Genomic DNA, 25,185 nt, shown 5'->3' with positions numbered 1-25,185 from the left:
ATGCGTCTCATGCCCTCAACAGTAATAATAATAGAAAGGACAAGTACAGTCTATTGTGTGCTCACTGGGTGCCTTGTATTACTCATGGGATCTCAAAGTTGCCATGTGAAATGGGTGTTCTCTTTATCCCCATTTTACAAATGAGTTAATGAAGGCACAGCGCAATGAAGTGACTAGCCTGAGTTCTAGTGGATTGGTAAAAGGAATTGCTTAACCATTTATTCAACCATCACTGAGCACATGCTCTGGGCCAGACTGTGTATGGGGCACAAAGCAGACATGGTCACTGCCTCCACAAAGCTCAAGGTCAAGCATACTTTACAGGACAGATCAGGTGTGCACATGTGCATGCATAAGCCCAGCTGTCCTGGGTGGGGTGGGCTTTGTTCTGGGCCACTGTGCTCTCTGGCTAGAGAGGAAAAGAGGCACCTCCTGCTCAACCTTCTCCAGGTGGACAGAGTTCTAAAACCTGAACACGTTCATATAATCATTCTAGATAACTAATGCATGTACAAGGCTAGGCACGTGGTAGATGCTTAACAAATTGTCGATGAATGAATGTTGAACAATTAGGAGTAATGGAAAATTAGTTTGGAAATGTGTGGTATCACACACTGTCCTTTTTTTTTTTAAATTTACATTTATTTATTTATTTTTGGCTGCGTTGGGTCTTTGTTGCTGCGCGCGGGCTTTCTCTAGTTGCAGCAAACGGGCTACGCTTCGTCGCAGTGTGCGGGCTTCTCATTGCTGTGGCTTCTCTTGTTGCAGAGCACGGGCTCTAGGAGGGTGGGCTTCAGTAATTGTGGCATGTGGGCTCAGTAGTTGTGGCACACGGGCTTAGTTGCTCCGCGGCATGTGGGATCTTCCCTGAGCAGGTCTCAAACCCGTGTCCCCTGCATTGGCAGGCAGATTTTTAACCACTGCATCACCAGGGAAGTCCCTCACACACTGTCCTTTGAAAATCACCCTCAACCTTGAACTCTCCAAGTAACCAAAGTCTAGCAATTTTAGCCTTTACCAAAGCCATAAAGGATCATAAAGATAAGTGTATCCCTGTGACCTGCATAGAACTGAGAACTCTGGAAGGCAGCCTCATGTTGAGCAAAGAGCACAGGCTCTCTTGGGTTCTACCACTTCCAGCTGTGTGACTTTGGGCCACTCATTCACCTCCATTAGCCTGTTTTCTCATCTTCAAAGAGGTGACAATAATACTCCCTCTTGAGGTTGTTACGAGCATTGGACGGGAAATGTAAGTAGTGTGTCTGACAGTGACACATTACAGGCCTCATTAAATGGTAGTTCCCTTTCTACTAATCTCATGCCTTTGTCCTAACCAAAACCATGACTTATAACAAACAGCATTAATGAATAAGCAAAGCAGGTTATACTTAAACCTGACTAGGCAGAAGAGATTGTTAGAAAACAGAACTTTCTATTCAATGACTAAAAACCAGAAAAGCTTTTACCACAAGGTTTAAAATCCCTTTATAAATGGACTTCAATCTCAGAGACAGCTGTGAATGAAAAACTAGCAATGGTTCATTTAAGAATGGATTTCTATGTGTTCTCTTATAGTTATATTTTTCATTCGGGGGGAAGAAGAGGAAGTAGTAGTTAGTTAATAATAGTATATATATCCACCCACAATTTCTTCTTTATAACTTAGTTGCAGACTTAAAACTGGAAATTTCCTGACCATTGGGGGGGAAAAGCTGGCTACTTAATTCTTTTTGTTTATAAGGTCTTTAGTGAGGTATAATTTACACACCATAAAATTCATTCTTATGTTTACAATTCAGTGGTTTTTACTATATTCACAGAATTGTGCAATCATCAGCACTATCCAATTTTAGAATGGTTTCATCACTCCTGAAAGAAACCCCATGCCCATTAGTAGTCACTTCCCATTCTCTTTCCTCAGCCTGTGGCAATCACTAATATACTTATGAATTTGCCTATTCTGGACATTTGATATAAGTGGAATCATACAATATATAGTCTTTTGTGACTGGCTTCTTTCACTTAGCATAATGTTTTCAAGGTTTATCCATGTTGTTGTACCAAATATCAGTACTTCATTCCTTTCTATGGTTGAATAATATACCATTGTATGGATATACCACCTTTTATTTAGCCATTTATCAGTTGATAGACATTTGGATTGTTTCCACTTTTCGGCTATTATGAATAAAGCTGCTATAAACTTTTGTGTACAACACTTTGCAAGTGTATATGTTCTCATTTCTCTTGGGTATATATGAGGAGTAGAATCACTGAGTCATATGATAAATCTATGTTCAACCTTTTGAGAAACTTGAAAAATGTTTTCTAAAGTGGCTGCATCATTGTACAATCCCAACAGCAATGAACGAGGGTTTTAATTTTTCCATATTCCTATTAACACTTGTTATTGTGTGTCTTTTTTTTTTAATTTATTTATTTTTGGCTGGGTTGGGTCTTTGTTGCTGCATGTGGGCTTTCTTTAGTTGCGGTGAGGGGGGGCTACTCTTTGTTGCGGTGTGCGGGCTTCTCATTGCGGTGGCTTCGCTTGTTGCGGAGCACCGGCTCTAGGTGTGTGGGCTTCACTAGTTGTGGCTCGCGGGCTCAGTCACTGTGGCTCACAGGCTCTACAGCTCAGGCTCAGTAGTTGTGGCGCACAGGCTTAGTTGCTCCACGACATGTGGGATCTTCCTGGACCAGGGATCGAACCCATGTCCCCTGCATTGGCAGGCAGATCCTTAACCACTGAGCCACCAGGGAAGTCCCTATTGTTTGTCTTTTTAATTTTAACCATCCCAGGGGTGTTAAGATGTATCTCCTTGTGGGTTTTTATTTTTTTTTTTATTTTTTTATTTTTTTGCGGTATGTGGGCCTCTCACTGCTGTGGCCTCTCCCGTCGCGGAGCACAGGCTCCAGACGCGCAGGCTCAGCGGCCACGGCTCACGGGCCCAGCCGCTCTGCGGCATGTGGGATCTTCCTGGACTGGGGCACAAACCCGTGTCCCCTGCATCGGCAGGTGGACTCTCAACCACTGCGCCACCAGGGAAGCCCCTCTCCTTGTGGTTTTGATTTGCATTTCCCTAATGACTAATGATAGTGAACACCTCTTGTAATGAATCTGTAGATCAATCTGGGGAGTTTTGCCATCTTAACAATATTGTCTTCTGCTTCATGAACAGAACGTGAGATGTCTTTCCATTTACAGTAATTCCCCTACATACAAACGAGTTCTGTTCTGAGAGCACACTTGTAAGTCCAATTTGTTTGTAAGTCCAACAAAGTTAGCCTAGGTACCCAACTAACACAATCGGCTATATAGTACTGTACTGTAACAGGTTTATAATACTTTTCACACAAACAATACATAACAAACACAAAAAATAAAGAAAACATTTTTAATCTTACAGTACAGTACCTTGAAAAGTACAGTGGTACAGTACAACAGCTGGCATACAGGGGCTGGCATGGAGTGAACAGGCAAGAAAAGTTACTGACTGGAGGAGGGAGAGGAGGTGGGAGATGGTAGAGCTGAAGGATCATCAGCAATGAGAGACAGGGCAAGCTGCAGTTTCACTCACGCCTTATGTGATTGGACACGCGAACGCACGTTCGCATCTTTGAAAGTTCACAACTTGAAGGTTCATATGTAGGGGACTTACTGTATTTACATCTTATTTAATTTCTTTCAAAGATGCCTTGTAGTTTTCAGAGAATAAGTTGTGCATTAAAAAAAAATTATTCCTGAAGAACTTCCTTTAGTATTTCTTGTAAGGCAGCACTGGTAGCAAGAAATTCTCTCAGGTTTGTGTGTGCATGCATGCGTGTGTCTGTGTGTGCAAATGTCTTTATTTCATTTTTAAGAGATAGTTTTGCTAGATACAACATTTTTGGTTGATGTGTCTTTTCTTTCAGCACTTTGAATATGTTATCCCACTGCCTTTTGGCCTCTCTTGTTTCTTATGAGAAGCCAAATATAAATATTATTGGGGTTTCCCTGTATGTGTCTTATTTTTCTTGCTGTTTTAAAAATTCCCCTTGGTGTTTAACTGTAAATAACTTTACCATGATGTGTCTGTGTGCAAAACTCTTTTTGTTTCTTCTATTTGGAGTTGAGCTGCTGAGCTGTGTAGATTAATGTTTTTCATCAAATTTGGGAAGTTTTCAGCCATTATTTCTTTCACTATTTTTTTTTCTGCTCCTTCCTCTCCTCTCCTTCTAGTGTTCCCATTATGCACATGTTGGTCTGGTTAACAGTGTTCCACATTTCTCTAAGACCCTGTTCATTTTTCTTCATTCCTTTTTTCTGTTTTTTGGGTTACATAATTTATATTGCTCTGTCTTCAAATTTGCTGATTCTTTCTTCTGTCTGTTCAAATCTACTATTAAGGCTCTCTAGTGAATTTTTAACTTTCAGTTACTGTATATTTCAACTCCGGAACTTCTATTTGATTCTCTTTTTTATAGATTTTATTTATTTATTTATTTATTTATTTATTTTGTGGTACGCGGGCCTCTTGCTGTTGTGGCCTCTCCCGTTGTGGAGCACAGGCTCCGGACACGCAGGCTCAGTGGCCATGGCTCACGGGCCCAGACGCTCCGCGGCACTTAGGATCTTCCCGGATCGGGGCACGAACCCGTGTCCCCTGCATCGGCAGGCGGACTCTCAACCATTGCGCCACCAGGGGAGCCCTATAGCTTTTATTTTTATATCTTAATTGGTATTCTGTATTTGATGGGACATTGTCATCATACCTTCTTTTACTTTTTTTTATTGCTTTTTTAAAAATAAATTTATTTATTTTTGGCTGTGTTGAGTCTTTGTTGCTGTGCACCTGCTTTCTCTAGTTGCGGTGCGTGGGCTTCTCATTGCAGGGGCTTCTCTTGTTGCAGAGCACGGGCTCTAGGCACGTGGGCTTCAGTAGTTGTGGCTCACGGGCTCTAGAGCGCAGGCTCAGTAGTTGTGGCACATGGGCTTAGTTGCTCCACAGCATGTGGGATCTTCCCAAACCAGGGCTTGAACCCATGTCCCCTGCATTGGCAGGTGGATTCTTAACCACTGCACCACCACGGAAGCCCCTCTTTTACTTTTTAAAACATGAATTCCTTTAGTTCTTTGAACATATTTATGATGGCTGCTTTGAAGTTTTTGTTAGATCTAACATCTAAGCCCTTTCAGGCAATTTCTATTTCCTGCTTTTTTTTCCCCTGAGTTTGGGTTATATTTTCCTGTTTCTTTGCATGTATTGTAATTTTTGGTTAAAAACTGGACATTTCAGGAAATATATTGTGGAAACTCTGAGTATTGAACAGCCCCCCCAACCCTGGGGGTGCTTGTCTTTGTTTTTGTTTGTTTGTTTATTTGTTTAATGACTTGGCTGGACCTTTAGTGAAGACTATTTCCCCTGCAGTGTGAAGCCTCTGATGTTGCTCCTCAGAGGGCACAGCCTTGGGCATGTACACAGTCACCCTGGGATGACAATGGTTTTAGCAGGGCTCTTTTTGACTGTCTCTTTCCCCAGTTTTTCTATTAAGCTGTTTGCCTCTGCTGATATCACACCTAGCTGTTAGGCTCCACCAATTACTGGCTCATTCCTTTATTGTTTTCAACAATGCTCTGGGGCACAAATCATTCTATAGTCTAGCTCAATTAAATTCAAGCCCCTTTGAAGGAGTAGTTTTGAGGCAAGTCTTTGAGGTTTGTTCTGACTGCTCTGAGCTGTCTCTTTTTCTGGTTCTCTCTGGTAATCTAGTTGCCCTATGGGTTAGCTTGTTGCTCAAATGGAGCTACCAGTCTCCTCTTAATTGTTTACTACCACAGTCTCCATTGTTTTAAAGAGCACTCTTAGGCTTCAACTTCTGCACATCTTGTTTCAAATGAAGTTATTTCCTGTGGGGACAGCTTCAGAGCTCTCTGTTGTTATGGACTACTTTTCCCCTGGGGAAAATCTCTGAGCCCCTGCTCCAGGACTGGGGGGAAGGAAAAGTGCCCTCAGAATGACATCCCCTGCCTTATGAGTTAGAGGCTGGTTGGAGGTGGTAGCATCCCTTTTTTTGGCTTGCCTCTCCTGGCATGGAATCTCCACTCTACAATAAGCTGGGACAAGGGCAACCAGGGCCTCAATATTCTCAGCCCGTGGAACCTGGAGTAGAGGCGCCACTATATTAATATGGGCTGAGTGGAGGATGGGATCCCCAAGTCTCCTGGCTGCACTCACCAGGAATTAGCCTCTGCAACTTGGAGCTCAGGAGATGGAGGGAGGCTAAATCCTAAAATGTTCTCAGTGTCTTTTTTTCTTTATATTAGAGGTAAAGAAAAAGCACCCATAGGTGGAGAGGCCTCAGTTCTGTGGTCATCAGAGGTGGAGCCAAAGCAGAAGACCCAGGTAGTTTAAATGGGATGGTGGGAATGGAATGGAGGGGCCTGAGGGAAGAAGGGGCACTCAGGGACCTGGCTCTCCCACTTGCGTCCTGACATTAGATCCAACACAGCTCTACCAGGCTCCACTCTGGAAATGAGAGCAAATAGGATGGGGTCTGTGCCAGCCACGTAGCACCAAGGGGCAACTCTAGAAGGTGCCACTATGAACCTGCCTTCCAGTCCTGCAAACACAGAGCAAGAGCCACCAGCCTTGCGCTGTCTGTGCCAATCGCTAGGGCATGTGAGTCAGCCAAGCCTTTCCCCAGAGCCTCCATTCTCTCTGCTTCAAATGGGGATCCCTGCCTTTTTTTTGCTTTTTTTTTTTTGGACTGTACAGACATGCTTAAAACCATACCAAGGCTTCAGATAACAAGGCAGGCCTGCGTTAGCCTTGAATATAAATCGAATATAGCCTGTCACAAAGAAGAAATAACAGTCCCTTCCGAAGCCTGAGGCACCTGCAGCTCTTCTGACCAGCTCTGCCAAGCCTTGTTTTTGTCAACGCACCACCCTACCTCTTGGACAAAGTGTGAGGGCTCTGCTGCCCACCAGGAGAGATGGACAAAGTCTGTTTGTCCAGAAACTTGGCAGAAGGTTCGGGTGAAGCAGCCTCAAAACAAAGGCACATTCTGAGATCCTGGTGGCGTTTGTCAGAGGAACAGAGCTTAGAGGCAACAGGCAAACTGTTTGGCGTGGGGCAGCTGATAAACAAACAGGGAAGCAAATTCAGGCCAGAGCTAGGGAAAGCCCCTCAGTCTCCTTTATTTGTTCTCTTTCTGAAGCACTGACTGGAAATAAAAGTCTGTTGGTACTGGCTGGAGGCAGAGGTCCCCACTTTATCCCCTTTGGAATCTGCCAGAGGGCAGGTCTGGGTTGTGAACTTGGTTAATATTCAGGCTGTCCCAACAGCCAAGTTGCCAGTCTCACACTAGCCAGCAGTATTCCAGGGCAGCCTGCAGGCCTGATGGAAAGATAACAGCCTAAACTCTTCACCTTTGGCAGAGCCCACCCAGGCCCCAAAAGAGGTACATCTCTATGAGGTGCCACATGGAGTCCCATGTAGTTGTCAGTCAGATGCCAAGCTCGGTCTGTCTCATCGTTCCCGCCTTCGCTGCTCCTAGTGCCCCCCATAAGCACCCTGTTAGCAGAGGATAAGGCTCCCTTGTTCCTATTTCATACCTTTGGGTTGTGGGTGGAGAATCAATGTGTCCTGTTCTGTCCAAGCCCTGACCCCAGGTCCCAAGAAAGACAGCACAAGGCTAGTGCCTCCAGAGGCCCAGGCCCTTTGTTGGACGTTCTATCATGGTGAAGGGCATAGCTGCCTGCAGCTCCACCCATGAGTTCCTAGAGGAAGGAAACTACCTTATACACCTATACACATAGGCAGACGCACCCACACAGTTCCCAACTCAGACACCAGGTTCCCGCCTCCTGGCATTCTCTAAAAGGCATTTTCACAGCAGAACATGCCATCCTTGGGTCCCTGGCTGACCCGTCTTCCCTGTGAAAGGGTCAGGGGGTTGGCTCAGGTGGGCTTCTCTGTCCCAAAGGGTATGCCCATCAGGAGATCCCTTCAGAGGTATAAAGCAGAGACAATCTGAGGGTGGTCCCTCTACCTGTATGGTGCCAGAGAGATGCAGAGAACTTACTCAGGGCCTCTGCGCTTGATCTTGTTGGGGAGCTGAGACCATTTCTCCCCCTGGCACAGTAGATTCAGACCTGTGTCCTATTCTCTGGGCCCTAGAATTCCACCCTGGGAAAGGGGCTCTGCCTCCAGCAAGTCTCATCACCCATTATACTGGCTGCAACCTGGACATTAGAACAGCTCCCACAATGCCCATGGTGCGCAGCCAGAGGTGATGAGGTCTTGCCCTTTCCACTCCTCATCCACCCACCTATGATGCCCATTTTGCTGGTGCTATGGGATATAGCATGGCACATGATCTCATCGAATCCTCCCAACAACTTGGATAAGCTGGACATTCTTACGATTCTCATTTTTAACAACTGTAATAAAATTCACACAACATAAAATATACCATCTCAACAATTTTTAAGTGTACAGTTCAGTAGAGTTAAATATATTCACATTATCATGCAACCAATCTCCAGAACTCTTTTCATCTTGCAAAATGAGACTCTATGTCTATTAAATAACTCCCTGTTTCCCTCTCCTCCCAGCCCTTGGCAACTACCATTCTACTTTCTGTTTCTATGAGCTTGACTACTCTTCATATCTCATATAAGTGAAATCATACAGTTTCTGTCTTTTTTTTTGTGGTACGCGGACCTCTCACTGTTGTGGCCTCTCCCATTGCGGAGCACAGGCTCCGGACGTGCAGGCTCAGCGGCCATGGCTCACGGGCCCAGCCGCTCCGCGGCATGTGGGATCTTCCTGGACCAGGGCACGAACCCGTGTCCCCTGCATCAGCAGGCGGACTCTCAACCACTGCGCCACCAGGGAAGCCCCAGTTTCTGTCTTTTTGTGTCTGGCTTATTTCACCTGGCATAATGTTCTCAAGTTTCATTCATGTTGTAGCATTGTGTCAGCATTTCCTTCCTTTTTAAGGCTGAATACTATTCCACTGTATGTATATACCACATTTTATTTATCCACTCATCTGTTGCTGGACATTTGAGTTGCTTTTACCTCTTTGGCTATTGTGAATAATACTGCCACGAACATGGGTATACAAATATTTCAAGATCCTCCTTTCAATTCTTTTGAATATACACCCAGAAGTGATATTGCTGGATCATACGATAATTCTATTTTTAATTTATTGAGTCTGCCACACTGTTTTCTATGGTGGCTGCACCATTTTACATTTTGTGCATGAGGGTTCCAAATTCTCCACATCTTTGTTTGTTATTTTTCTGTTTTGTTTGTTTTTAATAGCAGCCAACCTAATGGATGTGAGGTGACATCTCATTGTGGTTTTGATTTACATTTCCTTAATGATTAATGATGTTGAGCATCTTTTCATTTGCTTGTGTCCCCTTTTATAGATAAGGAAATTGAGGCATTGATTGAGCAGTGATGCAACCTATTTAAGTCAGCCCAGTGCTTGGGGGTGGGGTCAGAACAGACCCACCTGTCTGACTCCAGAGTTCCTCCTTGTGTCACCACCTTTCTAGGCAGAACCACCTCCCCCCTACTCACTTTCATGCTTCTCCCCTCCTTCCTCCCAACCATTAGTGCTCCTTTGCCTTTTATTTTACTCCCAGCACCCAAAAAGGTAGCAAGGAAGGGAAAGGCTGCTGAAAAAAGCAAATCCTGGTGCATGTGTGTGAGTGTGGGATGATGTGCATCCCCAGAGGTGTCCACAGGCCCTTGTGAGCAGGGTACAACAGGGATAGCTATGGACTTGTAAGCCAGCAGCTACCTACCCCTCACACCCTGAGGTGAACAAAACCAGTAAAGAAGGGGAAAGAGACAGGTCAACCCAGCTGTCAAGGAGGGCTGCAGCCAGTAGGGCCAGCTCCAGCTCAGGTGCTGACCACACTTCTAGGAACTAAGGTGGGGTGAGCTGGCCCCTACTTTTGGATCCCTCAGGATCAGGCTGTGGGCAGAGGGTGGGTAAGCACTAGGAGCCCCTGCTAGGGGATCAAAGCCAGAGAAGCACGGCCACCTCAGGGCCCAAGGTAGGCATGGAACCAATGCTGGAGGAATCCAGAGGCGCTCCATAGGCTGAGCCCACTTTCTACTGGTCTTATAGACTTAAGAGCCACCACTCCCAGCTGGCCACCCATCTCTTGCCAAGGCAACTCCCACAGCTTCCTCACTGGTCTTCTTGATTTTCATAGCAGCTTGAGACAGTTCTTTCTAATAACACAAATCTGACCATGTTACCCCTTCCTTGGAACCCTTACTATTTCCTCGCTGTCCTCAGAATATACTCAACTCTTCAACATTCCTACAAGGCTCACTGTGGACAGGCCCCTGTAGGCATTTCTAGCCTCACCTGCCATCCATTGAACTCCAAGCCACCCTGATCTATGAAATCTCATTCCCAGAATCTTCCATGTTCTTTGCCTGGACAAGTCCTGCTCATATTTCCAGACTCAGTTCAAATTTATCATCCCTTCTTAAAGGAGTTCCCCATAGAGAAGGCCATTTTTTTGCCCCAGGTCACACAACAAGCCAGCCAGTATTTGAATTCAGGTTCCAGAACCCTGTTATTAACCAGGTTTGATGTTAGCTCTCTCGAACACAGCCAGTGTTCCCGCTGGTATCTGAGCTTCAAAAGCAGACCCCACACCCCAGATGTGTATAGCCTGGTGTTCAGCACAAGGCCAGACATGGTGTCTAATTATTGCCACATTGTGCTGGGGAAGGGGATAAAAGACTAGCAGAGGCCATGCTCAGGTTTTCACATGGTGCAGAGGATGGGCCAGAAACTGGGAATCCTACCTGCCTGATTAATAGCAGGAAACTAGTCTATGAGGATACCCTCCTCAGAAGGAGATGTGCCCTGACATAGCATCTCCTGGCCCTTACCAGATGCAAAGCAGGAAATGCAGAGGACAAAGTACGTGTGTATTCTGACTGCTGAAACTTAGAAATCCTGCCACCAAACCACTTAGGATGCTAAGGGGCTAATGGCATAAGCCAGAGCCTCTGTCCACCACTGGGCCCTATGCTCAGACGGTCTCTGTGAGTCTGTCCCTTCATGAGTGCCCTGGGGCCAGGGTTATGCCTCCTCTAGTTCCCTGTCTGTACTCCACCCGTATCAGGAGGCCTTCTGCTCCTTTTCAGAGAAACTGGAGGCTCAGGACAGGACCCAAGCCTTACCATAGTTGTATGGCAGAGCAGGAGACCCCATGATGCTTCCAGAAGCCTGTGGCCAGGGAACAGACCACACCTGCCCATGCCCTGCCCAGCAGCAAGACTCTTCTTTGTGTCTACACGTGGCTCAGCAGCATCCCCCACACCCCCTCCTCATGCCTACGGCAGGAACTTGACTCAGGCTGTCCATCTGGGGAGCCTGGGGTTGGCGGTATCTAGGCTCTTGGGAAACAACTTTGTCTTCTGTGAAACTGCCAGAGGAAAAGGCAGTTGACAACTGCTTCCCTTCTCCCTTCTTCATCCCCTCCCTACAAGACAAACCGATGGGGAATGAGCCTGAGTCCTGCTCTCTTGGGCTGCACACCTGTGCTGGAAGTATAACCCAGGTGACTGCTGGCCAGGTTTGATGAGTGGGGGACGCTGACCCAGGCACTGCCAGGGTGTCTCAAGGGGGACTGATGCAGATACTGGGTCGCTCACATACCCACCTCGGTCACGATGGTGGACAGGTAGATGTCCTGGTTGAACTCCCAGCCATCCAGGCAGCCCTCTTGCTCCAGCTGCTCCAGGTCCACGTCGCGCCCCGGCTCCAGCCCGAGCGCCGAGAAGTTGACGATCGTCGCGAGCCGGTAGCGGCGGCACCTGTGAGGCACCTTGCGGCCGTCCTGCAGCTGCAGCGGGAGGCTGTGGTTGCGCCACACGCTGCTCAGGTTCGCTGTGTCCGGCACCCGACAGTGGTGCTCCGGGGTCCCCGCCAGGAACACGACTGACATACCGTTGAAGCCGTTGGGGATGATGCTGGCGCTGAGCAGGAAGAAGATGAGGCGCTGGAAGAGCCCCCACTCGCCCAGGAAGGCAGTCACCTCGTCGTAGTCCTGCATGCTCCCCGCCGCTGCTCTGCAGTTGGCAACGAGGGATGATAAGAGCGTTCCCTGGACAGTGTCGCGCGGTGGAAGGCGTTCCCCGGGGGCGTCAGAACGTTCTCGCGGGCCAGGCCGGCTGAGGGAAAGCGAGGCGCGCGGCCTGCACCGTTCCCAGGAAACGGGCTGCGGGCGTTGGAAGGTTCCTGGGAGCTGGACGCAAAGCTGGAAGCCACGGTAGAAACTCGGGACCACACCCCGATCCCGGTTGGGGCGGGGCAGGGCGAGGCAGCGGGCTGGATGGGGTGGGGCTCCGGGGCAGCTCCGCCCGTGCTCTGCTCCTCGCCCCCGGCGACCCCGCCAGACACCCCGCTGAGGCTAGGAGGTCAGCGGTGCCGCCTCCGTACGGAAAATAGGCCCAGTTCCCGCGCCCCATCCCCGGCCCCCGCGCCCCCTAGGTGCTGAGCGCCCAGCCCCAGGCTGCCGGGTAGGGCCTCACGGGCGAGCGGGCGAATGGGAAGAGTCGAGGCCGCAGAGCAAGGTCTTTGAGAGGTCGGGCCTCGACCCTGGCTGTCGGCGTCGCCACAGACCTCGTCCCGGGCAGGGGTCCTCTGCCGCTTCCAGCCCGAAGGGGAGGGCCTCGGGCGGGGCGCTGACGGGCGAGTGCGTGGGGCCTATGCTCTGCGGGCGCAGGGGCGACAGGAGCGCGCTCTCTCCTCTGGCCCGCCGCAGCGCAAGTGGCCGGCGCCCGCCCACCCGGCGCTCATCAACCCCCAAGCTGGATTCAGTCACCTGCCGGCGGCTTCGGGACAGCCCGGAAAAGGGGGAAACAGGGATGATCAAGATCGCGGTGCGTCAGAGACAAGCTCGGACTGAGGGGAGGTGGGGAGCAAGGACTACCGGGTCGTCCCAGAATCCTTTTGGGGCCTCTGGAGAACATACTACACGGAGCTTGGTCCTTCGTGAGAGCACGGTAATGGAGGCCCAGCTGTCACTACTCCTGGGCTCTGATTTTGATGCCCTGGGGCTCTTCATCGAGGCTGGCTGCCAGAGTCTTCTTGGACTGGAGGCCTCAAGTTTGCAGAAGGGGCACCCCATGGTCCGGTAACAGAGGGAGGGAGGAAGGGAGGAGGAGAAGGTCCAGTTTGCCGCCCAGTTCTGGCAGGGTAACCAGAGCAGGGACCAGTCTGCTCGTGTCCAGGCTTAAGGTCCCTCTGCTGTTGTGTGAGCTAGCCTGGGCCTGCAGTGGGAGTCCTGGGGTTCCTGAGGCACATGTGATTGACAGGCTGAGGGCCCATCTCTTTGGAGATTTTGTACAAGTGTGTTTGCTTCTCCAGGCCCTGGTTAAGAGGTGGGAGACGTTTCTGCCTCATTTTTTGTAGCCTCCAGTCTACAGGGAGAGGGGCTTCCTACCCCCTTGGAACCTCAGTTTCCTTATGTTTAATAAGACCATATGTCTAGATGTGCCAGGACAGCTGTGATTTATGCCTATTAGTCCAGTAGAATTGTTAATAGCGTTTCCCTTTCCTTTCACAAGAATCCTTCTTTGAACAATATTTCCTGTGGTCATTGTCTTACTTAGCTTAGATTTCAGCCTCCCCTGTCCCCCAATAAAAAATCAAAGCCTGAGATAAGAATTTATGTGGAGATCATTTATTTATAGTAGTGATCCCAAGGAAGAGAGTGAAGGACTAGGTAGAGTGAACAGGGAAGGAGGTAAGGCTGACACAAGACTGTGTAATTGAACTGGTCATTGGTACTGACCAGGATCAGTGACAGTGATGTGCTGTGACATTAGAGCTTGAGACCAAAGGAAAAAATTAGTAATAACTGATTGTATCTTAAAATTTTGATGTTTTGTTCATCATGGATTTTTATATTAGTTTTGATTTTTAAAAATACTGTGTTAAAATATTATTTATCTTGATTATTGAATTTCTTGGCACCCCCTTAAATTTTGCACCTGAGGCAAGTGCCTCACTCTTTTTACTTGCCTTAGCTTTTTCCCAACCCTAATTGCTGTGGGTAATTGGGATTTGATCCAGCTGGGACCTTCTAAAGAGCCTTAGAGAATGAAGAGGCATTTGTTTACTAGTTCTGGCTCCACTGGTCGACTCCCCTGCACTTTCAGGGTGTACATGTATGAGAGCCAGCAGGTACCACTTCACAAAACTGTTTGCCATAGCCCATGAGTATATGTAAGTCCATACCTTGAACTACTACTCCTGCCATACAAAATGAATGCCCAAGTACACTGCTTATAGCTGGACCATTGGGAGGATTTCCCTTCACCATTGTCCTTTAGGGCCACTCCTAAGTGGGGCTATGTTGCAGTAAACAATCCAGTTTTTGGCTGATAGCACCTGTGAGACAGGGCTGAGTATTTTTTTCCCTCTATCAGTTGGTTATAGAGAACCACCCCCATAAGACCATAGGTTTGAGTTGAGGGAGAAGTGTTGGTATAGCTGAGGTGTAGGTGTCATGGAGTCTGAGCCACCTGTTCATTAACTTACCTGAACTGTATGGACCTGCTCAATCCTGATCCTGACTCTACCATTTCTATTATATGATGGATTGCTTATGTGCCTGCTTAATCTTATGACTTGATAGAATTTGACAATAACTAGCTCTTACTGGATATTTCTAGTTGCATAGACCCTTGATGTCCCATTGTCAGGTATAGCCAAATAGCTGCTTTTCAAAAGGCAAATAGCTCCCTGCTACAGAAGGCATGACCTTGCTCTGGCACCCTAGAGATCTTACTGAAACTCTTTTATTATGGCTTATCAGAGACTCTACCCAGCATCCTTATCACCATGAACATCTCTAGCAACATTGATTCTGCTGGGTCATGTGGACCAAATGGCAGGGAACCTTGTACTATAGTTGGACACATTGTAGAGCTCTCTCTTGCTCTGGGCTTCACTCAAAGGTGGGAGCCTTCCAAGGCACCCATTAAATGGGTTAGAGCAGTATTCTCACCAAGCACTATGTCTTTTTATTAGTGGTAGAGGGTACAGGGTACAACAACTTGCCTTTACATTACAGAGGATGGCCTGGCATGCTTCAGACTACTGGATCCCTAATAACTTCACCAATTGGCTTCAAAATAACATGGGGCTTCCCTGGTGGCGCAGTGGTTGAGAGTCCACCTGCCGATGCAGGGGACACGGGTTCATGCCCCGGTCTGGGAAGATCCCACATGCCGCGGAGCCACGGCTGCTGAGCCTGCGCGTCTGGAGCCTGTGCTCCGTGGCAGGAGGGGCCACAGCAGTGAGAGGCCCACGTACCGCAAAAACAAAAACAAAATAATATGGAATGAAAGAAGTGGGTGAGGATATAGATGAAATAAGATTGGCCATAATATTGGTCCTAGGGTTTCATTTTACTACTTTGTCAACTTTTATATACATTTAACTCACTCTGGAACAAAAAGGTAAAAAAACCTTCACCAGCATGGAAGGCCCTCAATCATACTTTTTATCTCCCATCTTCTGGTATGAATGTGTCTTACTAGGACATCTGCTCACTAGGATATGATATATTAGCATTATGTCATCAGTACAGTGGACCATCATGATGTTCTATGGAATATCAAGACAAAGTCACTAAATACTATATTGTGACAGAGAGCCGGAGAATTAACATAACCTAAGGGCAAGACAGTGATATGTACTGCTATTCATCCCACATAAAAAAAGCTTTTGATCCTCCATACTGAGGGATATAAAGAAGAAAACCTTTGATGTTGGTGCTAATCTCTGTAATTCCTCCAAGGAGGTGGCTTTACTTCTGATGTAATAAATTGGTCAAAAATGTGGGTGTGTTAGAGGCTTCTGTTTGGTCCTTCCTACCATAATTTCTCTTATTTAATAGGACAGGGAGTAAATGTTAGGGTCTTGCCAGCTGCTAAGTGTATCTCTCCTAGGTATGCACTTAGGGACCAGGGAACTACTAAAGATCCAGTGTGGATCTTTAAATCCACTAGACTTGCTTGCAGGAGAACTCCACTTACCACCTGGCTTTCGTGAGCCCCCAGTATAACTGGGGGACCCTAATGGTGCTTCCTGTCCCTTAGTATCAGGGCCAGCTCATACTCTGTATCCAACAGCTCTTGACAGCTCTGGGTCTTTCCCTTTCCTCAGGCCAGAGTTACTCAGGTTAAAGGCCACTGCTATGGACTGAATTGCGTCCCCCCCCCCCCCCCCGCCCCGCCAAATTCATATGTTAAAGCCCTAACCTCCAGTGTGGAAGTATGGTTGGAGATGGGGCCTTTGGGAAATAATTAGGTTTAGATTAGATCATGAGGGTGGGGTTTTCATGATGGGATAGTGCCCTTATGAGAAGGGACACCAGAGAGATATCAACAAGCCAGGAAAAAGACTCTCACAGGAACTGAATTGGCCAGCACTTGATCTTGGACTTTCCAGCCTTCAGAATTGTGAGAAATAAATTTCTATTGTTTAAGCAACCCAGTCTGTGGTATTTTGTTATAGCAGCCTGAGTAGTCTGAGATAGCCACAGATCCCTTACAGAGAAAGATTGGGGAAGTAATTATCATAAATACTTTTAGCAGTATAGGAGGGTTCTTCCTTAAAGAGACTTGGACTCCTTTTCAATTAATAGGCTCTGAGCTCGTGAACTGGCCTGGATCTGGGAAATTTATGAGGAAACACTATTTTCCATTGTAGCAGTTGTCATCAGCCTTCTGATCACTAGCTCTTCCTTTTGGGGGTGAGGTTGTTATATAAGTCAAGTAATAGTCATCTGCCCATTTATTTAACTCCTAGGAAAAGCATGGTGTATTAGCCATCACCACAGATCCCATGGGTTGAAGCCCTCTGGTTGCCCCTTTGGTCTGTAATTACATCCACCCTGCCTCTGTTGTTTAAGTGTCACCATCCAGCCTCTGCTATTCTAGAATCCTACCATCCCCACTAACACTAGAGATCCACACCTGTGCATTTTGTATTGCCTTAGTGAAGGGAGTGTCTGATGAACTTGGCTTGGGAATATAATCCGGTGATAGGTTCTCTGGTCTTGCGTGTTAAAAACAATCTAACATTCTCACTCCCCTGGGCCTTCTGACTCCTTTGATACTGTCAAGAAAGCTCTGGCATTTCCACCTCATTTCCATAGGCCATAATTGTATCCAAGTACTAAAGAGCCATCTCAGAAGCTTATGAAGATGGTTTTATGTATCCTTGCTTGGATGTTAAACCCAGCGTAATGAGAGAATGCTTCCAGATTAGTAAATTCCCACACATTTTACCCCTGTTCCTACCAGAATATAGGTCCTGTCATTTTTTCAATATATATGCTATTTCCTTGTGGATCAGGGACTGTACTTCCCCACTTAGGCTATGCTGAAACCTAATTCTAGTATAGAGACCATGAGGGGAGGTAGGGAGGATCCGGAGGAGGATAGGCGTCACCTCTGGAGCCACTTGCCTTAGGAGGAGTCTTGGCAGGGATTCCAGTCAAGGAAAGGCTACTCTCCTGTAGTATGGGGAAGAGAGCTGCTGCTGCTGGCCTTGAAGGTTTGGGGGAATCCAGGAATTAAAAATTCTCAATTAACTGACCCAAATGTCCCTGTTCCATGTTCCAGGGTTCCGTGTATTTTGTATCAGGGCCATGACTTTGTCATAGACCTAACAAAGCTGTGCATGCAGCCTTTTGTTGTAGCTCTCCTACCCTTATAGTTAAATCAATTAAATAAGCCCTGGGTTTGATTTCCAACACAGTCTGTCCTGTGGCTGCAGGAGATAAAGGTCTCTTTAAAAGCTTCTATGGAGGCCTCCTGGCTTTCACAGTGTACTTTGAGTTTAGAGTTGGCTGACCTGGGACTATCATTTCTTTTTTCAAGGCTTCTAAAGCACTTAGCAAAAGTCAGTCAAGGCCATCATCCTTATAATCACTATTGTCCTCATATGTTCCCTGTGCCATAACCAGGGTTTCTCAATCTTGGCACTACTGAAATTCTAAGCCAGATTATTCTTTCTTGTGAGGGGCTGTCCTATGTATTTCAGGATGTTTAACAGCATTCTGGCCTCTACCTATTAGATGCCATAGTACACTCTCCTAGTGGTACCAGGCATTTAGCAATGTCTCCAGACATTGCTAAATGTCCCCTGGGGGGTAAAATAGCCCCTGATTAAAAAGCACTGACACAAGCCAATGCTTCACTTTCCCCTTGCATCTCTTTCTAATCTCTAATCATAGGAGTTCTGGTAAATGATGCTACTGCATGCTGGGATTATTACCATCCTACTTACTAACAGTAATGGGGTCCTTATCTCTGTTTGAAAGGGGACTGTTCCAGTTCTAGAGTCCCTTCCTTGAAAGTCTGCCTTCTAGACTGCCTTCTATTTGGGAATGACTCTAAGGGAACAGGAGTAAGGGATGGTGGAGAGTAAAACAGAGAAGAAGAAAAGCAAGTACAAAGGTACAGCGTCGGGTTGTTTACAGCTGTGGGGACCTGGGGGAATGTGTCTCAGAAATGTCTAAGATTCAGAAGTAGGCAACATTAATCCATAGGTTCCCACCCTTCTTGGTTCAGGTGTGCCCTGTTGGGTGTTAACCCCCCAGTACTTCCAGATTGCACACCCATGCATGTTGAGCAGGTTTCTATATGTGTTCCATGCCTCAGCGTCCGAGGAGTCTGGGAGCAGAAAGTGAGAAGTAAGCAGCACAGCTGAGATTGGGATACCCCAGAGAAGCTGGTGACTATATCAGTGGCTGGTTGCTCTAAACAGTGTGCCTGGAATATCTGAAGTTGTGAGCTTGAGGAGTCCTATGTGGTCATCCTACTTATATATGACCACGGAGGATGCAGCCTGTGCTGCCCGTCATTGGGTGCTGCCCAGGAACACAAGGAAGGCTAGACCCTGGCAGCCTCATTTATAGGTTCAAACCCTGCCTCTGCTCCTTCTGACCAAAAGGGCCTGGAGTCAACTATGTGGGGCGGGTGGATCCCTGGGCCACCCCCTGGCACCCAGGCAATCTGCTCCAACCCAGAGACCTGCCATGTGAACACTAAACCAGTGGTTGGGAAAGGCAGACGGATGAGATTGCAAAGGTTGGCAGAGGATAGACCATACTTGACCTAAAAGATTCTTAATTTAAAAAATTTAATTAGTTAATTAATTTTTATTGAAGTGTAGTTGATTTACAATATTATGTTAGTTTCAGGTGTACAGCACGGTGATCCAGACACATAAATATCTATATCTCCATATATATATATATCTATATATATATATATATATATATATATATACTATATATTTTTAGATTTATATTTTAAAATATATATGTATTTCAGTTATATATATATATATTTTCAGATTCTTTTCCCTTGTAGGTTATTAAAAAATATTGAGTATAGTTCCCTCTGCCGTACAAACCTAAGTGGAGTCACAGTAGGCCAGTCAGCTTAAGATTGAGCCTGTAGGGGAAGAACCATCCCTTGGCTGGGCCTCTGAGCTCTATCCTCCCAGACTAATTCCAGTGGGACTGGGTGAGACTACAGAAAGAGGGCAGGGGAAGTTTGGAAGGGCTCTATTATTAGGCAGCGCAAACAACCCAAGGCACTCTTGAGAATGAGCATTTGGAGAAGAAAGGAGAAGCTGGGCCAGAAGCTTGAGGAGGCTGGTGCCTCAGGGACAGGCAGGGGAGTGGACAGGAACACAGGCTGAGAAGGCACTGCATGAAGTGGGAGGGGGAGGTGGTGAGGAGTCAGAACAGCCCATTTAGCGCAGGGATCCGAACCTGACCCCAGGCCCAAGTCAGGCAGGTGTGGGGGTGGGTTCGTGCAAGCCAGAGTTTATGAACAGGTGCTGTGGGCACCAGCCTTGTCTACACCCAGACCCAAAGCTTCAGGGGTCACCTTGACTCAGCTCATCTTCCACCATTCCATGCTCCATGGAGGAGCCTGGCCCTGTGTGAAGAGCTGGTGCATCTGAGCTGCACTCTAGGCTGTTCTAGGGACCTTGACAAGCAGAGATAGGCCAGCACCCTTCAGAAGTGGCCTGGCAAGAGTCACTAGGCCGTTGGTAGGACAGGCAATGTTCTCCAGGGAAGATGCGTACTTGCGATTGCCCTGGGTGTTCTTGCCATGGAGATCAGCTAACCAGCGTGTGACCTCGGCAAGTTTCTCAACCTTTCTAAGCTCATCCATGAAGTGAGGATAATAACTGTACTTCCTTTCAGGTTTATGTGAAGATGAAAGAAGAGTAATATCAGTTCACTAAGGACTTGAAGATGAAGACCTGGGACATATTAGCTCCTATGATATTTCTTACCCAATTTGCATCCTCTGAGACTTCCTCTGAGTCTGTAACCACTCTGGCTTCCCATGAAATGTGACTTTAGGCCAAGAATACCCTGGAGAGAAGCCGAGTGTCCTTCCACTGCTGCCTATATTGGTAAAGAAGCTGGTGTATGGTGTGGTGCTTCAGCCTCTGAGCTTCACTAACCCAGTCAGACTGGGGAGACAGACCTGCTCACAGGGCTGGTCAGTCAGGTCCCTGAGCCCACATGGCTGAGGCCAACCCCAGACCCTGCAGGAGCAGGTAAGGCCTCTGGCAGCCTTTCCTGGGATTTCTAGCCTCTGCCTTCAGCCACAGATGGTCCACATCAGACAGGAGCAAAGATAAAATTTGGTTTCCAAGTAGTTTCCTACTTGTGGTAGAGGGGGCACAGAAGAACAGTCCTTGCTTATTACAGACCCCTTTACTACCCTCATTTCTTTTTAGACTTCCACCTCTTTTCAGAGGTGCTAAGGTGCTAAGGACTATTTTGTGGGAAAATTTTGAACATTATGTGAGAAAATGATAAACCAGGAAATTACCCAGAGTTGTAGAAAGCAAATCGGGGGTTAGCATGGGGACTAAAGTCAAGAAGCTGTTACCCTGGGTAAGAATGAGCCCCAGGATGGAGCTGCAGTGCAGATAAGCTGGGCAGGGGGACCCACAGGTGGAGGAGGGGGCAGGGCACTCCCTGAGTGGTCAGCAGGACTCTCTGGGCCCATAGCCCAGGCTTCTGGGCATCACAGTGCAGGTCACAACACCCCTAACTCAGCTGTTCATGGGCTGTTACCACAGGGCCAGGCTGCTGTGCCACCAAGAGGGGCTGAGTCCTTGGCCGGGAAGGGAGGGCTGGCTTGAAGGAGCATCTGGGTTTCTCCTGCCCTCACCCCTTTCCTTGGTTCTCAAGGTGGAAGGTGGGAGAATAAAGCTTATCACACAGAGAACCAGAAAGAAGGACTCAGTTTTCATTTCTAGCTCCTTGGAGGGTCAAGGAAGCCTATAAGAGTCTGGAAAAAGATCTTGAGGAAGCTGAATTTACAGATCAGCACAACTGCAATTATGGGGGCCTGAGGCAGGGCTGTCAGCAAATTTCAGCAGGGACTGAACCTCATGGGACCTTGTGGGCTGGGTTCAGGAGTTTAGACTTTGTCCTAAGAACAATGGGAAACCATGGAAGCTTTAATAGACAAGAGTGGCATAGTCAGATTTGCATTTTAAAAATCTCTCTTTGGGCTTCCCTGGTCGTGCAGTGGTTGAGAGTCTGCCTGCTGATGCAGGGGACACGGCTTCGTGCCCCGGTCTGGGAAGATCCCACAGGCCGCGGAGCGGCTGGGCCCGTGAGCCATGGCCGCTGAGCCTGCGTGTCTGGAGCTTGTGCTCCGCAACGGGGGAGAGGCCACAACAGTGAGAGGCCCGTGTACCACAAAAAAAAAAAAATCTCTCTTTGCTGTTGGGTGGAGAAAAGATTGAGGGGCCAGATGGGAGACAGGAAGGCCAGTCAGGAGGCTGTTACAGGCCAGGCAGGAGAATGTAGGGGCCCGAACTGGAGCTTGGAGCTATGGAGGCAGAGGGAAGTGGGCTAGTTAGGGATTAGTCAGGGATGAATGCAGTCATGCCTACGAACTGGTCTCCTTGCTTCCACCTTTGCCCCTTACAGTCTATTCTCCATACAGCAGACACAGTCATCCTGGTTAAAACATAAAAGCCCAGGTCATGCCACTCCTCTGGCTTCTCCTCTCTGAGTAAAAGCCAAAGTCCTTCCTGAGGCTTACAAGGTCAACGTGGCCAGTCTTCCCACCCCCACGTCTCTCTGAGCTCATATACTTCTACTGGCACCTCACTTACACTACTCCAGACATTTCTTCGCTGTTCTTAGGACAGGCAAGCACATGTCTCCTCCTCCCTGCCCCGTCCAGGGCCTCTATGTTCCCTGCTCCCTTGGCCTGAAATGCAGTTTGCCAGATATCCACACAGATGCTCCCTTACTCCTTATTTTCTACTGTAATATCCTATTTATTTCCATTAACCACAGCTTATCATCTGTGCTTTTTAAATATGTTTGTTCAAAATGTCTCCTAGTATGTAGCACAATGCCTGGAACATAGTAGATTCTTAGTAAATAATTAGTTAAATGAATGAGTTGAGGTTGAGGTTGAGGATTCAGGAATGAGGCAGTTGCCCTCTAGGCCTTACCTCCTCTTGAGGGTTTAGGCAGTATGCCAGCAGAAACTAGGAGAGCAAGGTGAGGAGGAAAGTGGTAAGAGGCAGGGAGGCCCAAGGTATGTGTGTGTCAGAGAGAGGGTCGGTGCTGGCCCCAGGGCCCCTGCACCTCTCCATGCCTGACCTGAGATCTGGGCAGGATGGTGGTAGGTCTGGGCCAGGCTCTGACCAAGGAGATCATAGGCTGTGTCAGAAGCATCAGGAAGGAATGGAAGGGGTAGGATGGAGGGCATGTGGATGGGAACTACTACTGATTTTGCCTGGGGATGGGCCGGCCAAGGCTTTGCTCTAGGGGAGGGGACAGTGGAGCTGGGCCTTAAAAAGTGAGTAGGAGTTTGCTGAATGAAGAAGAAAGAATAAAGGCATTTCGAGCTTGAGAAAAGGTCTGAGGGTATGAAAAGCCAGGATTGCTCAAAGAACGGTGAACAGTCTTGTGTAGCAGAGGAAGTAAGACACACAGTCGGTCAGCAACCTGCAGTCTAAGAGGCCTTAAATGGTAGGCCTACAATTGATCGGTCAGGGGCTCTATCCTGAGGGCCCTGGGGCCATGTTGGCCAGGGGAGGGGGTCCATGAAGCAAGGGAATAAGAGAATTCTCCAGCTGTCCTGAAATGGGCCCCAGAAATGCTTAGGAGGCAGAACCCCAGACACAGTGATGGGTAGGATGGGATGGCTGGGGAGAAGGTGTAGGGAATGATGTCCAAGCCTCTGGTTTGAAGGCCCCTGAGGTGAAGATGTGAGAGAGGAGCAGGTTTCGGGACAATAATGAGGGGTCGGTCTGGGGCAGGTGGGCTGGGATTTCTGAATTGGGGACCCTAGATCTGTGTCTCCTCCTGGAGACTCAGCTGCCCCGTCTCAGGACTGGGACCCTGGGTCACAAAGACCTTGTTCTACAGCTTGTCCCAAGGTTTTCATGGTCCAGCACATTTGGGGGCAGTCAGGGCCCCTGGGCGAAGGAGGTAGTTGGGGGACTGGGTAGAGCCTGGGTCTTGAAGCAGGGAAGACTGGCAGCTCTGGCGCCACTCCTCTTGGCTACTGGCCCCCCCGCCCCCCCCACCCCCCCGCAGGATGCCTACCTTGGCAAGGGTTGATCTGGTTGTGAAACCGTGTACAAGACCCTGTGTCCTTGTCTTTTGAAGTAAAAGGCTGACTCAAGAGTTAGTGATTGGGAAATGAGAAGATGTAGAAACAAAGAATAGCTGTTGGGCTGGGAAAATGGTAAAAATTAGACTATAAATCTGTCACATGGCAGAATCACCGAACTCCCAGTTCCCTGAAAGATATAAAGGCCTGACACACATTACTAAGCTGTTTTTATAGGAAGCAGCCCCCCTCCCACCAGATGAAAACTGCTGACCCCAAGAACATAGACCCTAGACTGGTTAAAGCCAGAAGGTTGATGGTGCTTGAAACTTCACCTTCTGCCAACCAGTCTGAGAACTGTCCACAAGCTGATAATGCCCTGCTCCTTGAACACTATAAAGCTCCTCACTACCCGCTCCAAGGTGGGTCACCCAGTCTCAAGGGCATTAGCTCACTGTGGCCCCCTTTGCCTGGCAAAGCAATAAAAGCTATTCTTCTCTACTTCACCCCAAAACTCTGCTTCCGAGTTTCTATTGAGCACTGGTGAACAGAGGCTGAGTCTCCGCAACAGTTGCAGCAGCTTTGCTTGATCTTGATCTTAATGGTACCTAGGTAACTGGAGGACCCCTCAATAGGGGTGGGTAGGCCCCGTGTGGGGAGGTGGTGACTGTGGGATTAAGGCAGGTAAGGGCGGCTGCTGGGAGTGGAGAGCCAGGTTTCAGCAGGTTTGAGTCTGGGAGAGGGGTGGGGGCCTGTGCCTGAGGCTACAGGATTTTTTCACTGGAGATCCTGAGCCTAATAGCTTCCCCCGCTGCGGGCCAGTCCTCTGCTCACCGTATGAGCGGGTGGTGCCTGACCTTGTCTGCAGACTGCACGGGCCTGCAGGACCAGGGCACAAGACTCCAGCCACTCAATTCTCAGAGGACACTTGCACACTGCCCTGTGCTCCTTGAGGGAGGGGAGGGGTGGGGTCCGTGGGAGGAGCCTTGGAAGAAATTCCTAGGAACTAATTAAAGCAGGAACACAAGATCTATAAGAAGAAAATGGAAATAAAAATATACCAGAGTACTTCACAACACTCTGTCAATGAAAAAAGCTAATCAATAGTCAACCTAAGAAAGAAATGAAAGATTTTATTTGAGCCAAACTGAGGATTATAGCCCAGGAGACAGTCTGAGAGAGCTCTGAGAACTAGAGGTAGAGGTAGGTGGGGAGGTCAGTATATATGTGATTTTGTTTAAGTGGATAGTAGCAATCCAGCTCACATCTCAGTAGAAGGTTGCTGCTAGCCATGAGCAACAGACATCTTAGTTAATGGTTTTAGTGCTTTTCTCAGTATGAGAAGATGCAAGAATCAAGGTTCTTAAAAATTTCTCCTGAAAATATCTAACTCTCTGAAGGCCTGTTCTACCACCTTTCCCAGAACACAGAGTGCCTCATCCTGATCTTTGCCTTGAATTCTTTTCAGGGTCTACTGTAGGTCAGTGACTGAAGTGGCTAATGACTT

The 25,185-nt window shown here is 47.9% G+C and overlaps 1 protein-coding gene across 2 annotated transcripts in view; it reads right to left on the bottom strand.

The window, feature by feature from the left end:
• SLC22A4 (solute carrier family 22 member 4) overlaps positions 1-12,373 on the bottom strand; it is a 56,879-nt gene extending 44,506 nt beyond the window's left edge. Inside the window, exon 1 of one of the 2 annotated variants that reach the window (XM_089909305.1) lies at positions 11,696-12,373. In XM_089909305.1, coding sequence (XP_089765431.1) covers positions 11,696-12,088 — 393 coding nt within the window. In that variant the 5' untranslated portion in view covers positions 12,089-12,373. The remainder of the gene's footprint in view (positions 1-11,695) is intronic. The other variant, XM_022588755.3, reaches the window with a different exon arrangement.
• Positions 12,374-25,185: the final 12,812 nt, after the last annotated feature.

The sequence above is a fragment of the Delphinapterus leucas genome, chromosome 3, assembly GCF_059928025.1.
Source record: "Delphinapterus leucas isolate spDelLeu-1000000601 "Yukka" chromosome 3, BTC_Dleu_Yukka2, whole genome shotgun sequence".
Taxonomy (NCBI): domain Eukaryota; kingdom Metazoa; phylum Chordata; class Mammalia; order Artiodactyla; family Monodontidae; genus Delphinapterus; species Delphinapterus leucas.
This window is presented reverse-complemented; position numbering and strand designations above follow the sequence as displayed.